Source organism: Ochotona princeps, chromosome 24, assembly GCF_030435755.1.
Source record: "Ochotona princeps isolate mOchPri1 chromosome 24, mOchPri1.hap1, whole genome shotgun sequence".
NCBI lineage: Eukaryota > Metazoa > Chordata > Mammalia > Lagomorpha > Ochotonidae > Ochotona > Ochotona princeps.
In genome coordinates, this window is record NC_080855.1 from 10,037,252 (window position 1) to 10,054,695 (window position 17,444).

General features: G+C 52.4%; 1 protein-coding gene across 3 annotated transcripts in view; it reads right to left on the bottom strand.

The window, feature by feature from the left end:
• Window positions 1–17,444, bottom strand: part of SRL (sarcalumenin) — a 50,610-nt gene that overhangs the window by 28,483 nt on the left and 4,683 nt on the right. The window contains exon 1 of one of the 3 annotated variants that reach the window (XM_058680989.1): window positions 13,328–13,606. The exons of 1 other annotated variant lie outside the window; for it this stretch is intronic. In XM_058680989.1, coding sequence (XP_058536972.1) covers window positions 13,328–13,388 — 61 coding nt within the window. In that variant the 5' untranslated portion in view covers window positions 13,389–13,606. Of the gene's footprint in view, window positions 1–13,327; window positions 13,607–17,444 lie in introns of those variants that run through there. One more of the 3 variants, XM_058680990.1, reaches the window with a different exon arrangement.

Here is a 17,444-nt window from a genome sequence, read left to right on the forward strand (position 1 = left end):
TTCCAGAGCCTGGGGCATTGGGCATCACAGAAAGCAAAGGATTCTGCCCCACCCCCGCCCACTGCTGCACAAAGAGGACAAACGTGCAAAGCCTCCAGAACAAAGCTACCCATTTCCCTGAATTCTTACCTCAAAGCAGGGCACACGACAGGCAGACATCAGCGATACACAGGCAACTCTAGAAGCTTGGGTCTGTCCTTACAACAGCCTCTACTTTGTATCCCCAAGCAGTATGGACCCACGGAGACATACATTCCTGGGTGCATCACAGGCTCTGAACTACACCTTCACAGCAGGCCACTAAGGCCTGTGACAGGCCTCTGACATCCCAGCCTGAGGAAGAGGTCATTAAAGGAACCTGAAACCAAGAGAATCTTCATTCTGCAATAGGGTTAGCCTGGGCTCCTGCCTCCCACTGCATCTGTTCAAACACCAAAACCAGCTGAGGCTGTGATCTCCAGGGGTCACTGGGCTATCGTACTCTCCTCCTTTCCCTTGGAAGTCCCTTCAAGCCAGCTACTCCTTAGTTCCCACGGGCTCATCCACAATATGAAAGCCAAAGCCAGGGCAACCTCAGCTAGCACTGAAAGCTAGGCACGGCCACATGCAGGCAGCATCTCAGGAGCTCAATGCCGGCCTGCCTCAAGGACTCCCCTCAGCATCCAACCACACACTAACCAAGGCCAGAATCCCTGAACTGGAGCCCAGTCACGATCTCCTATCAAGTGCCCCTAACACAGGAGCTTCAGGAGAGGCCTTCAGCCTAGCAGAGTGGTAATTGGTAAAGGAACTGGGCTGTCACCACCCTCAGGGAAGAGCCTGGCTCCTGGCATCTGGACGGTAGGCCAGCAAGTGGGAGCCTGCTCTGTCATGCCTTCTTTCTTCCAACTGCTCAACTACATAAAATCAGAAAAAAATGGAAGAAAACTTCTGTCTGTGGCTGAAAATCGTATGAGGCATATATCCCCTCACAGCTCTGAGGGCCAGGAAGTCTGAGATGGAGGCATAAGCAGAGCCTCTGCCAGCAACCCCTGGCTCCTAACTGCATCGTACTAATCTTTCCCCTGTGTGGCTGCTTCCCACCTTCTAAGAGACTTACAGCAGTAAAAGGTGGAACACACCTACATGGAGACCACATCCACTCTCTTCCTGGACTCTTCGTAATCAAGCTACATCTCTTAAGAGCACAATATGCCTTATGCCCATGGGCTTGAGGCCTATCCACAGGTCTGGGACACAGCTGGCTTTGCTATCCTGCCAGGCTGCAAAGAAGCAGGGGTTACTGGGGATGGGGCTGGGAGTGGGGATGTGCAGGGTCTGCCTGCCTGAGCCTGCCCATGGACAGAAGCCTGTAGTCAGGTAGTTGTCCAGAGGGGCTCAGTGCAAGCAGCGACCTGGGGACCTAGGGACACTGAAGGAGGAGAAGAGAACGGAGGGAATCATTGGAAAGCACAGGGTCAGGAGCTCAAGTTCTTTCCCTATGCAGCAGGGGGCCCTGAGCCAGCAAGTGAATTTTGGGACAGTTTCATGAGTAATAAAAAAGAATGCCAGGGCCCGGCACGGTGGCCTAGTGGCTAAAGTCCTTGCCCTGAACGCAACAGGATCCCACATGGGCACCGGTTCTAATCCCGGCAGCTCCACTTCCCAACCAGCTCCCTGCCTGTGGCCTGGGAAAACAGTCGAGGACAGCCCAAAGCCTTGGGACCCTGCACCTGCGTGAGAGACCCAGAAGAAGTTCCTGGTTCCCGGCTTCAGAATGGCACAGCTCCGGCTGTTGTGGCTCACTTGGGGAGTGAATTATCGGATGGAAGATCTTCCTCTCTGTCTCTCCTCTGCATATTGTACTTTCCAATAAAAATAAATAAATATTTTTTAAAAAAAGAATGCCAGCCTGCCAGCTCGCTCCACCACTGTTGATCAAGAAGCTGACACACACTGGCTTAGGAAGCCTCCAGGGATATCCGATGGGATGGCAATCCTGGACAGTACTAAATATGTATAGTGTGTTTCTTGTATTTCATACACATATTTCATACATAAACCTGACATTTATAGCTATAAAACTCAAGCATCCAACAGCTAATGAATGGTTGGATGGGGTGTGGTCTAGCACACCCTCAGCCACAGAAGAGTGAAGCTCCGACCTATGCCTCAACACAGACCAACCCAGAAAACATTACACTCAGTGACGGAAGCCAGACACGAGAGGTCACAAGCTGTACCATTCTGTTTCTGGGAACCATCCAGAATAGGCAACACAGCAGATGAGTGGTAGCCAGGGTTCAGGCGTGGTGCAGGCAACAAGGAGGGAGTCCCAAGGGGTTGGTTGAAAAAAATTAGTTTGGGCCCAGTGCAGTAGCCTAGCAGCTAAAGTCTTTGCCTTGTACGCGCCGGGATCCCATATGGGTGCGGGTTCATATCCTGGTGGCCCCACTTCCCATCCAGCTCCCTGCTTGTGGCCTGGGAAAGCAGTGGAGGACAGCCCAAAGCCTTGGGACCCTGCACCTGCGTGGGAGACCTAGAAGAGGCTCTGGGCTCCTGGCTTCAGATCAGTGCAACTCCGGCCATTGCAGCCGCTTGAGGAGTAAACCAACAAACAGAAGATATTCCTCTCTGTATATATGACTTTCCAATAAAAAGAAAATAAATCTTAAAAAAAATAAGTGCCACTTGTTGTCCCACTCACTGTGCTGGCTCCCGGCCCAGGCTGCCATCAGCACCCTCACTGGTTGTTGAGAAGTGCTGCTTCTTTCCCAGCCACCCTCTATGCTGCTTATGTGTTCCTCACGAGAGGTGTGACCGAGTGATGATCATCAATTGCACAGCCGCCTGGCAGTGCCCACCCCAGGTCTGAGGGAGACCCAGCCCTCCTGCTCTGCCTCTCCCACAGCCCCTCAGCAAGTCTGTCCAGCAGCCCCTCTGGCCTCACTGTGCTTGCTGTGCCTCCCGCCACCTGCTCTTCTCCCTCTTCTTCTTCTCAGTCCCAATGTTACCTTCCTGGAAAATCTTCCTGAGCGACCCCACTGAAAACTGTCTCCCAATCAGCCTTGCTCACCACCTTCCCTAGCTTATTCTTCTTCACAGCACACACAAGCTGATATCTATATACCTTATCTGGCTTTCTGTCTGTGAAGAATTTTATATTCCCAGCTCCTAGATTAGCCATTGAGCATAGACAGATGGATCAGGGATGGAAGTAGAGGAAAACAAACAGATGGGGTCTAGAGAGATGAATGGATGGGCAATGAACAGAGGAATGGGGATAAAAGGACAAGAGCCAGATGAATGGGAGATGGGTAGGTGGGTGGGTGGATGGTGGCCAACAAAGAACCTTCTCTCAACTCAATGGAAAGAAACAACCAGGAAAGTGCCAATTAGCTGTGTGTCCTGGGGCCAAGGCACTTAACTTCTCCAGGCTTACTTCTCACTTGATTAAAGTGCCTAAAGAAGGGTTGCCTTCCTGGCTTATCACCAAGTGAGAACCAAATGAAATGAGCTGTAGGACTAAAGATCTTCCCATTAAAGACATTAGGATCTGGCAGGAAAGGCAAGTAGGAAGGGAAAACTACCGTGTGATGGTTGAGTCTCAGCACATGGGTGGGGAAGGACACACGGACTTTGCGTAAGAGCCATGCCAGTTACATGCAGCAAACAGCAGCTGTGGTTGGGACCCAGAGACAGAGCCCATAAACCCCGGGGTAAGGAGAGAGGCTCATTCCTTGGACCAGGTCCACTGATGAATGGTGAACATTTCTGAGAACGTTTGAAGACCTTGAGCTGAAGAGAGGTGGGGACCCTGTTGCCCTTAGTGAGAAGACTCCACTGCCCCTGCCCTGACAATGGGAACACTTGCTGCTGGCAGGGAAGAAGACATAAGAGCTCACACAAGGGACACTGAGAAGTTGGTTCCTGAGCAGCATCTGGCAGGATTTGGAGGTGCCCACGTACATTGTACTCTCCTGCATGCTTCTCACCAAGTCCACGGACCACCACTATGAGGGGCTGGGTATGGGATGTTCATGTGGAGAGGAGGATGGTGGGGAGAGGGGCGGGGTCCTTCCAACCTCTTGCTAGTTGCTCTGTGCAGCACACTTCACTCATGAACAGACTCTGCCCTCAGCATCTGCCTCCTCCTAACAGGCTCTGTGTCGGCAACATGCCCAGAAGAAGCTGGTTAAATTCTCCCTATTCCCATCTTCCTTCTAAACACCACGAGAAGTCTAAGCAGTTGCCTCCTGGAATTCTCAGTCTCCAGCCAGCTGTCCATCCTCCAGTCAACACGTTACTCTGGCTTTGTCACCAACTGCAGTGGCCATGGAACCAAGCGGTACTGAGAAAACAGGTGCCACCTCTGCCCGTAAGACTGAGTTGGGGAAAGAAAGACAAGTCCAAATGTCCCAAAGTAGCAACTGCTACACAGTTCAGGGCCCAGGGCCATGGCACAGTATTATGTTGAACGGTGTCTTTCCAAAGGCCTGCTAACCCAGAACCTCAAACTATCACCTTTGGAAAACAGGGTCTTTGCTGATGTTGAGTTATGAAGAGATCACAGTGGATTACAATGGGTCCTCAATCCACATCATCTACATGTTCACATGGGGAGAGGACTTTGAGAGATGCATAGACAGGGAGAAGGCCGTGCGATGACACATGCTGAGACTGCAGCCACAGGCTGGTCACGTCTTCACTGGGCCATGGCCCTACGGTCCTGGATCCCAATGATCTAGAACAAGCTCAAGTCCTGCCTAGACACCCTGACAAAGTGCCCCTGCTTGCTCGGTACTCTCCAGCTGCTGCTGCTTATTTTTAGCCCTGATCCCACCTGCCTTATATGGTTCTCGGCGCCTGTAGAGCGCAGCCATGTCTCCTCCTGGCTGTCAGCTCTGAGGACAGAGAACCCCAAGGATCGCACAGCCTTGAACAGGAGTAGAAATGCTGTAAGACCTCTGCACCTCCACCACCGGGCCATGCACATTTCATGGCTTTTGAGGACATTGGTGGTGAATGGCACGTTGTGGCACTGAAACCCTGTCACTGTTGTCACCATCCTCTTAACCCCCAAAAGTATCTGATATCAAAAAACATTTTAAGCATCCAATGGCCATTTTCTTATTTTAGTCAGGCAACAGCCCTGTGCTGTAAATAGGACAAGTATTATTACCCACATTTTATGGATGTAGAGACAGGTGCAGAGATGGTGAAGGGGTTGGTGGCTCACTTGTGACAAGTTAGTGCTTGCTCTCTCCCCCAAGTCCTGAGGCTCCCACCCTGACCGCCACTGGCTCCTTTGTCTTCAGGTGGGTAGCCTCCAAAACGGACTCAGCCACAGGCCTAACTACCAATCGAGGCAGGAGAAGCCAGGAGAGAGGGGTGGGTTTACCACCAGACTTTGGTGACCATGAGACCTGCACCCATCCACTGAGAACCTGAGGCCCGACTGATCCTCCACTGGCCCTTGCCCAGATCACACCACTCATCTCCTGACACTCCCACCCCAGTCAAGTGCCAAAAAGATACATCATCTTCTACCTGACCCTTGAAACACAGGAAGAAAGAAAGAAAGGGAAACTATGTGAACAACCAGTGGGTTAGAGTCCCTTGGGGGGATCCAGGTGAGGAGTAGAGTAGTGGTGCCAAGGGCTCAACACTGAGTAGATTAGACACACAAAAAATGTTTGTTGAGGCAGCGGCTCTGCCGAGCCTTCACATGTTGCCATCTAGGGAGATAAGCAGGCTAGCTCAGGTCCTAACTAAACGGCCATTTGGAAGAAGACCAGGGCCCACAGTTTTGGCAGTCATTTCTTGATGGAGGGAGGAAGAGGGCTCCCAAACCCCAGGGCTCTCCCCTGGCTTGTTTCTGGGCTAAGTTCCCAACACATCCCACTTTATGGAGTCCAAAACTCCAGCCCAGGCTTTGTCTGCACCTGCTTGAGTTCAGGGTGCAACCCGTGCTCTAGAAGGATCCAAAAATAACGGGAAGGGAGGGATTGGGGGAGGAACTAGGCTGAAGAGAAAAAGGCTGGAGTCGGCTGACGGCCTAGGCAAGCAGCCACTTGGCTTTGGCATTCAAGGCCATTCCCAACTGGCCCCAACCCATCAGAGTGGCCTCATCTCCCCTGAACATGAGCTCCACATCTCAGCCAGGCCAATGCTATGTGCTTCCTCACCTCCTGGCTTTGGGTACCATCTTCAGATGTCCCTGTCTACACAAACCATCTGCCCATTCATTAGACATCATTAAATGCTTTCAACAAGCCAGGTCACTGTGCTGTGTTAGTGATGCAGTGCAGTGGTCCCACCTGTGAGGACACCCCCATGGGATGCCTCTATGGCAGACAGTATTAAGCCCCTGTACACAGCAGCCATTCCATTATACACATATCTATATCTATATTAAAGTTTAATTCCTAATTTAAGCACAGTAAGAAATGAACAACATAACTAGCAATAAAACAGAACAATTATATTACAGTAAAAACTATTTAAAACCTTTGGTTTCCTTCTAGAGTTTTCCATCTAAAGCTTTCAACTGTGGTTGACTGCACAAACTACATTCGTGAAAAGCAAAACTGCATGTAATGAGGGCAAGCACTATAAGACAGCAGGTAAACCTGCCACCTGAAACACCAACAGCCCATATGAGTGCCAGTTCATGTCCCAGCTGCTCAATTTGCAATTCATCTCCCTGCTAATGACCTGAGAAAAGCGGTGGAAGATGACCCAAGCGTTTGGGCCCCTGCCACCTATGTGGGAGACAAAGATGAAACTCCTGTCTTCTGACTTTGGAATGGCCCCTCCTCCTGCCTCACTGGAGCTGGGAGCTGGCGGCTGGGTGGATAGGCTCCTACCTACATGTGGGGCTGCAGCTCTGCCCCTGCAAGGCTGACCTTCCCAGGCATCCTCTCCACTCCGCCCAGAGTGCAGGCTGCAGACGGGTGTTAGTTACATTTTTTTTTCAGTGCGAGTCATCTTCCTAAATAGAAGGTCAGCTCTAGGGGCAAAGACACAGCCCTTTGCTGCCTGCCTGCACTGTGCAACCAAGCCAGGGCCTTACTGGGCTGACTAGGACTGACAGAAGGGCCTCACCCCTCGTACTACTAGTTAAATGCCCCACACTCTCTTAAGTTCTGAAGCACCCATGTCTGGATCTTTGTTATGCACTACCTTTCTTTCTCCTCATATCCTGCCCCTCACCCCAATACAGGTACCTCTGGCTCTCCCCAACCCAAGGGTGTGCTCCCTAAGAGAGGCTGTACCCCCGTTTCTTTTGAGCTCTATATTGAGTACTTTCTCTGCCCAGGGCAGGCCACACAGCCCACATTCACTCTGTGTATAGAACATTTTGCTCTGAAAGAAGTCGAGGACTCTAGAGGTTGTGAAGAAGGGGCACTGGGGAGAAAGGAGCAGGGAAAAAAGCCCTACAATTCAGGGAGCCTAGCTTCAACATCCCCCGAGTGCTCCTGAGGCCTAGCACCTGTAGCTGGACGCAGAACCAGCAACCACATTCCCATGCTTCCCATAGCACAGCTCAGAAAGACAGGCTTTTGTGACAACCTCACAACAGCCTCTAAACGAAGCTGCGGGCACAGTCAGCCCTGAGGGTGGCCTGAGTGGCTGCCCCTCCACACCATCACCAGCCAAGTCCGGCACGAGACATCGGCAACTGATCTAATAATCTGGGCACTTCAAATCTGGTAACATTTAATTCTGACTTGACTTCCATCTTTAAATTTCATTCTTCCACCCACACTCCCACTCCTCTAAAGGGAGGAGGAGCTATCAGGGGTGTCCCTGGGGTGGAGGGAAACCTGTGACACCTTGACTTGGAGGGCTGAGACTGAAACCAGAGGGAACAAGACTTCATGAATCCTAGAGAAACGGGACAACACAATGCTTCTGATCCCAGAAACAGTTCAATGCCACCCGTCCCATAGGCCCAACTGTGCCATCTGCCACCTTTGTCTCCTGCTGCCACACAAGGCTGGGGACAAGTGCAGGGGACTGGGACCTCCTCCATACCAGGCAGTTCAGTCTGCCATGCCTGTGTTTACCATGCCCATAATTCATTCCTTCTCCCCCTTTTGAGGGACCAGTTCAAGAATGCCCCACTCTACCGCTTAGCCTCCATGTTGTGATTCAGAGACTCTGGATGAGACCTTGCTCAAGAAGTCAACGAGCAATTCTACCTCAGAGATACATTCCTTGAGCTAAAATCTTCTGACTTCTTTAAAACAAGTGATTTCCAAAAGTGATGGTCTGGGCGCCTGAGCATCGGCTCTCCTCCTGAGTGAGTTTCAGAGGAGCACCTGGCAGCAGGGAATAGAAGATACAGCAGGGCACCTGAATGGGGGTAGTGATGGGAGATTCAAGAGGGAATACAGGGACCAAACAAGGTAGATGCAAAGTCCAACATTTGCCTGAGAAGGCCAGAGAGGGCAGGGGCAGAGTTCTGGGAGCAACTCCTGGAGCAGATGGGTGTGAGAACACAAGGTGCTTCTTCTCCATCCTCCTTCTCATCTTTTTTTTTTAATTCATTTTATTTTTATTGCAAAGTCAGATATATAGAGAGAGGAAGAGAGACAGAGAGGAAGATCTTTTGTCTGATGGTTCACTTCCCAAGTGAACACAACAGCCAGAGCTGCGCCAATCCGAAGCTGGGAACCAGGAACTTCTTCCACGTCTCCCACATGGGTGCAGGGTCTCAAAGCTTTGGGCCATGATCGACTGCTTTCCCAGGTCACGGGCAGGGAGTTGGATGGGAAGTGGAGCTGCTGGGATTAGAACCGGCGCCCACACGGGATCCCGGAGCATTCAAGGCAAATACTTTAGCTGCTAGGCCACCATGCCGGGCCCCCTCCTTCTCATCTTAAGTGAGTCTCCCATCCCTGCCACTAGGCTGCAAAAAAGCCTCTCAGGAGACCTGAAGCAGGACTCCTATCTCCAGCCACAGAAAGAATGAGAACAAGGCCAGCCCGGGTGCTATCCAGGCCATGTGCCTCCTGTGCCATCTACACTTATCAAAACCAATCCTGATGGAGCATAAATGGTTGATTTACCCACTGAAGAACCTGTAGACTTTTAGTGAACAAACATGGATGGCAGAGGGGAGTGCCCTCTGCAATCTCCCATATCTGGCCTGGCACAGCAGGTCCCAGCATGGAGAGCGAAGAAAACAAGGACTTACACTGGTTTCACCACCCACTCACTTTTCACCCATGGCCTGGTGTTGCTCCAGCAACAAAGACCAGAAAATAGGCTTGGCACTGCCCATCACCAGCACAGGACTCAGAGCAACAGGCTGCCCTTCCACCTTACGGGTCCCTGCCAGGGGTACCCTGCCCTCCGTGACACTTCACAGCTCAGAATGGGATCCCCTTGCCTCATTCCTGCCTGATGGTATCCCAAAGCCCTACCTGCTGCCCACAGAATAGCCTCCCTCCTCTTCAACACAACTCTCAAAGTCTTCACACCACAGCTCTGGCCTCGCCTTCCAAAGTGAATTCTCCCAACTGCCCACTCCTATCCAAGGGAGAAAAGCGGCCTTCTTCCAGGTCTCACTAGAGCCCATTCCCCTAACCTCGACTCCTCCAGCTCCCTATAGTGGAATCTCCCTCCTGCATCTCTCCATGTCTGAACCCTACTTTCCTCAAGGCCCAGCTCAAAGGTCCCCTGCTCTTTTCTCCCTCTACTATCCCACAATGGCCTCAAGGCCTCTCCCAAGCACTCACTCAGATCAGGCAGACTCCTCACCTCCTCACCTCCTCACCTCCTCCTGCGGTATCTGTGTCTCTCTTACCAACTCAGACACAACCACCTGGAAGACGAGGCCCGATCCCCAACTGAAATGCAAGCACACCAGGGACAGAAGGTCTGAGTCCCCCCGAAGTCCCATCTGAATAGTAACAAGGGCACAAGGAATACAGGATGAGTTCATGATGACCAACAGAATGTAGCATGGCATCTGAAGGAGCTCTGCAGCATTTGTACAGGACAGGCCATGCTCAGAGGGCTACACCGGGGCTCTCCATCCAGGCAGCCACAGCAGTGCATCTCACCCCTTCCCATGTTCATTCCATCCAAAACAGACAGCAACTCCCCAGTCTGACCCTTGTGCCAGGATAGAGAACAGAAAGTCCTGCCTGGCTCCCCACTTGGATGACACTGGCTTCATCTGGCCCTTCATTGGGTATAACTAGACAAAAGTACCAGCCAGAAAGTGAAAACACCTGGATTCCACTTCTGGCCTGCCAAGAACTAGCTGTTAGACCCTACTCTCATGAGACAAATCCAGCATTTCCCAAACTGCAGTCCCACCAGCCACCCAGCAAGGCCATCAAGAAAGGCACTGCTTGGGGGAAGGGAGGCAAGGGGAGAGTCCGCATCCATTTTATATCCAGGCTAGTGCGCCACAGGGCCCCCGTGGGCTTGTCCAGCTGCCCCCAGCTAGGAGTCAGGGAACTAGCTGGAGACACAACTCCAGGGAGTTGGCAAGGCTTCTAGGGTCTGCTCTCTCAAGACTCCTAAACCTACAACCACCTGAGTGGTCCTCCCAACAGAGGGTGGTAGCAGTGTGCCTGACCTGCTAAGGAAACAGGACACTGGCATCCGGGAATAGTGAGTTCAGGGTGGTTTCTGATGGTCAACAGGCACCCTCACCTCTCATGTAAAGGAGGTCTGAGCACCTACCTGGGTGCTCAGATGGGTATCCCCACCCTTGCATGGGAAAGCAGGGTAGACAGCCAGAGCTGGCTGGGTGCACAGCAGGATAAAAAGTGAACAGAGGGGCCCAGCGGCGTGGCCTAGTGGCTAAAGTCCTTGCCTTGAATGCCCCAGGATCACATATGGGCGCCAGTTCTAATCCCGGCAGCTCCACTTCTCATCCAGCTCCCTGCTTGTGGCCTGGGAAAGCAGTTGAGGACGGCCCAATGCATTGGGACACTGCACCCGCATGGGAGACCTGGAAGAGGTTCCTGGTTCCCGGCTTCGGATTGGTACGCATCAGTCCGTTGCGGCTCACTTGGGGAGTGAATCATCAGACGGAAGATCTTCCTCTCTGTCTCTCCTCCTCTGTGTATATCTGGCTGTAATAAAATGAATAAATCTTTAAAAAAAAAAAAGTGAACAGAATCTCTACTCTCCGCATCAGGCACCAGGAAGGACAACAGGAAGCAACAGTGTCCTGAATGCAGTCTTTAGCAACAAATGCCAGCAGCTTAAGCCCAAAGCAATGCTTCCCTGGCATTCACACCCTACAGGCGGACAGAGGACAAAGAGCACTGCTCTACGCCTGCCCCACGCAGCAACCCAAGCAGCTTCCCCTAGGTGAGTCATCTAGAGCCCCAGTCACACCCACCACCAACAGGGCCTGTCAGAGAGAGGGAGCGGAGGGGAGGGGACGAAACCCAGGAAGAAGAGGGCTGAGCTGGGCATGGCTGTGGCTGGCTTCCTCAGACCTCCCACTCCCTGGAGAATGAAGTTCCTGATCCAGCCATCTCCAGGGCCCCTCCCCTCGTCCTTCACTGGCCGATCCCCAGACAAAGGAGAGAACCCTAGCAAGGAAAAAGGACTTGGGGGCACAGGTTGGGGGTGGAGACCAGAGAGGTGAGAGGCCCAGAAACTCTATGCAGGTCCTGGCATGGACATTTGTGACTGATGGCCAGGAAGTAGAGGGTGGGGAGGCAATGGCAGGGAGTAGGAAGAGGAGCTCAAGACAGAGCTACGACTTCAGGTAGGGGGGACTACACAGGACAGCACAGCCATGGGCAGGTGTCTTTATAGGGAGGGGCCATTGTGGGGCTAGGGGATGGGACGGACATTGACTGAAACCTCCCAGTGGGTCAGGAAGAAGCCATCTTTGGGGTCAGCATGCTATAACTGAACAGAATCATGATTAGGCCCACCAGGGCAGATGAAACCCACAGCCAGATGGAGATGAAAGAGGGGGGCTCCGCACTAAAGGACAGAAAGGTTAGGGCAGACCACAGCCAAGATCAGGGCTGTCCCCTCTCCCCATAGTGGAAGCCCTGGTCCAGGCCCAAGGTCAGGCCAGATGTCTGATTGCCTTGGTGGCAGGAAACATAAAGGATGTCCCTAAAAGGCTAAAGATTCCTGAGGCCTACTGTGTGGAAGCCCAACAAGGTGGCAGCTGGGACTGGGCGTGCGGGGGAGGGGGTGCAAGGGTAGAGAGTGGCTGCAGCTCAGGATCCAATTACGCTGCAGTTTCCATACTTAGCCACCTGACAGCCGCTTGGAATACTCACCACTCCAGCCTGCAGCCCCACAGGGCCTAAATTAATTCAAGGGCAGACAAGGGCAAGGCCAGGCAGCACACGCAATGGCAAGGGCCCCCACCTCACATCTCTAAGCACCAGAGGAATAGCTTCTGCTCCTGCCCACCACCCCTCTCTCCCGGCCAGGACCATGGCCTAGCAGCCCCCATCCTCAAAGACAAAACCTCCAAGTCTCAAGAGATTCAGACTCTAGGCCCCATGGCTCCATATGCAAACACAAAGGGCTGAGCTCCGAGACCAACCAGGGAGCCCTAGATTCCTGAGGGGATCCCCAGAGCACCTCCCGAGGAGAAATCAGCCCCAGGAGTCTTGTAAGAGAGGTGGCAAAGTCATTTGGTGTCCCTCCACAGCCTATAAATAACCCCTATGTTGCAACCCAAGCCGTTGCTGCACAGAATGCTGAGGTGTCAAAGGGGAACCTGAGCACACAGAGCCGAACCCCCTTTCTGATGAAAGCCCCACTCTTTACACAAGCACTGTTCCAAAATGGGTCCACTCCTCTTCTGAAGTCTTTGTCCAACTCTGTTCCCAGCCTAATCCCCCACTCTATGCCCAACCTTACCCGAAAATTCCAACTCTATCCCACTATCTCCCAAATGACCCCCAACTTTGCCCAACACATTCCTATGTCCTCAGTTGTACAAACCCAAGCCTCTATTTGGGGTCAGCAGGCCTCCATCTATCTCTGGCAGGGTCAAATGTCACTCAATGACCTGCAGCTCCAAGCCCATATTGAAGGCTCCTCTAGCCTTTATTTTTGGGGTCCTCTTTTCCAGCACCTGACAGCCAGAATCTCCTCCCTGACCCCTCACCCAAGCCTCAGGTTCACACACTTGTCTCCACTGCTTTTGGTCTCCCCAGCGTCCCCTAACTACCCTTCAGTTTTGCATCCAGCTCTTTCTCCACAGCCCGGGGACAAGAGAAGGGTAAAAGCAAGTGGGATCAGCAAGAAGCAAAGCTGTGGCATGAGGCGCACACTCCCCCCACCCCACAGCAGACAGCACACCTGGGGCCTGCCCATGCAGGGTCGGGCATACCTGCTTGTCCTGAGAGCAGGAGAGAGGCCACAAAGCAGCAGAACAGGAGCAGCGCCCTCATGGTGACTGCCAAGAGAGCCCAGCTGCTCCTCGCCTCTATTTATATGGTGGGTGTGGGTGGCAGCGGCAGGCTGCAGGGTGGGAGGAGAAGGGTCACGCAGTCACTAGGACAACCGGACGGACGTGATGGGGAAGAAGCCCAGACCCCGACAGGCTGCACGGATGAGGCTCGGCTGCTGCTGTTATGGGCCCAGCTGCCAGGTCCCAGAACGTAGGGCTCAGTGCTGGATTGGCTCTCCCCACCTGCTAGCAGCTCTCAGATCACATGACCTGAGAAACAACGTGGGGCGTCCCTGAGGCTGAGGTCTAGGAGCTGGGAACTCAAGTCTTCCCAGAACTTGCCCTGTCTTGACCTAAAGTCAAGAATATCTGAAGAAGAGGTCCCATTTGATAGTAAGTGACAGGCAGAACTGCAAATGGCCAGTTAAGGAAAACCAGCAACTGCTGCCCTTTGAGGTGCAAGGCTGGGAGCTTAGGCTTTCAGGGGCTCCGTGCCCAGAGTGCTGAGCAGGGGAAAAGCAGGAGGCACTTGGGAAGGGAGGCGGAGGTGGAATGGCACAGATCCTTCAAAGAGCTCCTCAATGTAATCTTCGGAAGGTTTATGGGGTGGTCGATGGGGTAGGGAGCTAGCAGTGGGCCACAGAGAAAAGCAAGGCAGGATTTCAAGCCTCCCAGAGGGTGAGGTGTGTAAACGGCTTTACTAACATATAATCAAATCTGCCTTTTTTTTTTAAAGATTTATTTATTTTTTATTACAAAGTCAGATACACAGAGAGGAGGAGAGACAGAGAGGAAGATCTTCCTTCCGATGATTCACTCCCCAAGTGAGCCGCAACAGCCGGTGCTACACCGATCCGAAGCCAGGAACCTGGAATCTCTTCCAGGTCTCCCATGCAGGTGCAGGGTCACAAGGCCTTGGGCTGTCCTCAACTGCTTTCCCAGGCCACAAGCAGGGAGCTGGATGAGAAGTGGAGCTGCCAGGATTAGAACCGGCGCCCATATGGGATCCCAGCACGTTCAAGGCGAGGACTTTAGCCACTAGGCCACGCCGCCAGGCCCCAAATCTGCCTTTTTAATAAAAAGAAATAAATCTACTATTATTATTATTACTATTACTATTATTATTATTATTGGAAAAGCAGATACACAGAGAGGAGAGACAGAGAGAAAGATTTTCCCTCTGTTGGTTCACTCCCTAAGCGGCTGCAGTGGCCAGAGCTGAGCCGATCCGAAACCAGGAGCTTCAAGTGAAGATCACCCCATTAGTGGAAGCCTTCAGAAGCCCGAGGTCCTCCAGGGAGGAAGGGCTGCCTCCAGACTGCCTCCAGATTCCAGATTGCAGCACCAGATCCTGCTGGAATTCCACCTGCTAACACGCCTGCAAACATCAGACCTGCCAGCCCCGACAATCTCTCGCTTCAAATACACCTCCTCCTGGTTCTGTTCCTCTAGAGAACCCTAAAAGCCCAATATCAAGTCTTCTGACTGATGTATGGCTAGGGGGAGAAGAGGAACCAGCAGTCAAGGAAGGAGATCCTGTGGGCCAGTGCTGCCAGGTGACAAGAGAAGGGCACACTGTCACCACTTCACAACGAGATGCAGGGCAACACGGATGAAAGCACTCGCTTGGTATCACACAGTGAGGAGTGAAGTCATCTGGACTGGAACCCACAATCACCTAATACATAAACCCACGACTTTTCCCATCGATTCAAGCTAACATGGATCACCAAGGCAAAGAAAAGGGTTGGGAGCTACAGAGAAGTGTGGGGACAAAGCAGGGCACATGCTGAAATCTCAAAGCAAGCCACAAGGACTCAAACCCACACAGGAAGAGAAAGGGTGAATCTAGCATGGTTCAGATTGAAAAACACCTGCTTGGGATCCCAAACACACCCTCATCCACCATGTTCATAACAGCACCATGCACAACTGCCCAAGTATCCAACCAAAGGTATGTCCATATATGAGGTTCTAATACAAGTGACAGTGATCAACGCTGAGAATGTCATGCTAAGTGAAATAAGCCAGGTGCAACAGGATAGCATATGCATCCTCTAAGGATGCCCCGCAGAGTACCAAAAAGTGAGTGGTTTCAACACAGAAAACCTAAGATCCAGGTGCCAGCAGGTGTATTTCTTCCAAGGCCTCTCTCATTGGCTCACAGGTGGCCACCTTCTCACCATGTCTTCACACGGTCACACCTCCATCTGTCTCTGTCCTCATCTTACCTTCCAAGGACACTGATCATACCCCCCAATGATTACGTTTACATAGTTGAGAAGGATGCATGCCCATGTAGACCACCAATTAGAGTGGGAAGGGTTGAGAGATAGGGGGAAGTGAATGACATCATTGTTTCCAATTTTCTTTTTCCTCTTCTGTATCTGAAGAAAGGAGAGAAGCCGAGAAGCAGCACCCAGCATCCTAATCATGTCAGTAGCCAGAGATGGGGAATGGCCACTCAATGTCATCCCAGGGTCCCCAATGTGGAGCATGCTCTGAGAGTTCTGCTCAAGTGGTTTCAATAGTTCTGAAATGCTATTGATTGCGTTGCTCCTACATTGAGGAAATTTTGCCAAGATCCTTTGGCTGACATAGTCCACTTTAAAGTCTCCATTCACCCAGATACTTGCTGTCAACGCCTGGCTGGGAGACTCATCCAATTTGTTCAGCCCTTCATCCTGTGCAGGCCCCAGTGGACTGCCATATCCCCCATGTACTTCTGGCCTGCCATCCAATACACCATCTTCAGTAACTGAGGAGGTCCAGTTCTGACACATGCACTCCATGGTCAGACCACAAATCCTGCAATTCTCCCTGTGGTTGGTGTTCTGAGTGCAACAGTTCAGTTGGGGATGTTCCTCAAAGAAACCTCACCAGAGGTGACCCCAGATCTGACTCCTGTGTGTGCTAGCCAGTACAGGGTCTAGATCAGTCTACACACACAATAGTGGTTGCAGTTGCTGGGTCAGTTCTGTCTCCAGCCCTATCTCTTACACAAACTAGTGCATGCTGTGGCCCAGCCCAACTCTACCCACAACACACTGGTCCTTATGTATACCAGTGAGAACTGCAGCCAGGCCAGAGTGACCCCCAATAACCCCCACCAGGCCCACCCCCAGCATTAGTTCCTGCGCATGACAGTATATGCAGCAGACTGGTCCAGTCTGTCCCGCAGCCCATTCAGCTTTTATACACATCAATGGGCACCGTAGCCTAGTTCAGCACAGCCAATCCCACTGTCAATCCCACACTTACAATGGCAGATGCTTCTGCCTATCCAGCCAGGTCCACCCCCAGCCCTAGTTCTCATGCTCACCTGACAGAGGAGTTTCCCAAGTTCATCTATTAGGTCTCCTCCCAGCGGTAGATCTCGCACACACCAGTGGGTTTTTGGCCCACCTCCTGTCCTGGCAGGAACAGCAGCCTTGCCCATCCGGCCAATACCCATTCTAGCTCTTACTGGAGTACTACAGCCCAGCCCTGACTGGCCCACACTAGCCCCAGTTCTTCCATAGTTCAGTGGGTGCAGAGACCTAGCCAGTCCATCCTACACCCACCCTGGCTCTCACGAGCACCAGGAGGTGCTGGAGTCTATCCCAGTCTGGCACACCCCAGATCCAGTCCACACTCATGCCAAGATATACTGCAGTCACGTCCAGCACAGTTCACAGCCACCATTCTGGCTCTTGCACTCAACAATGGGAACCACAACCCAGCCAGGGTGTCCCCTTACCTCCTTGATCAGGCCTGCTCCCAGCCACAGATTTTGCACATGCCAGAAGTTGCTCTGACCAAGCCCAGCATAGCCCATCCCATCTTGGCTTTTGCTATTGGATGCTGCAGCCTCGCCGTGACCAGCCTATCCCCATCCCTGGCTTTCATGAAAACCAATAGATGTGATAGCCTAGCCTAGCATGGCCCACACTCCACCCTGGCTCCTGCACCCTAACCCTGCCCGGTCCCCCCGAACCTGAGCCAACCCACATACTTGGCTGACAAGTGAAGCAGCCTTGCCCAGCCTGACCAACACCCAGGCCTGAGTCATATGCTC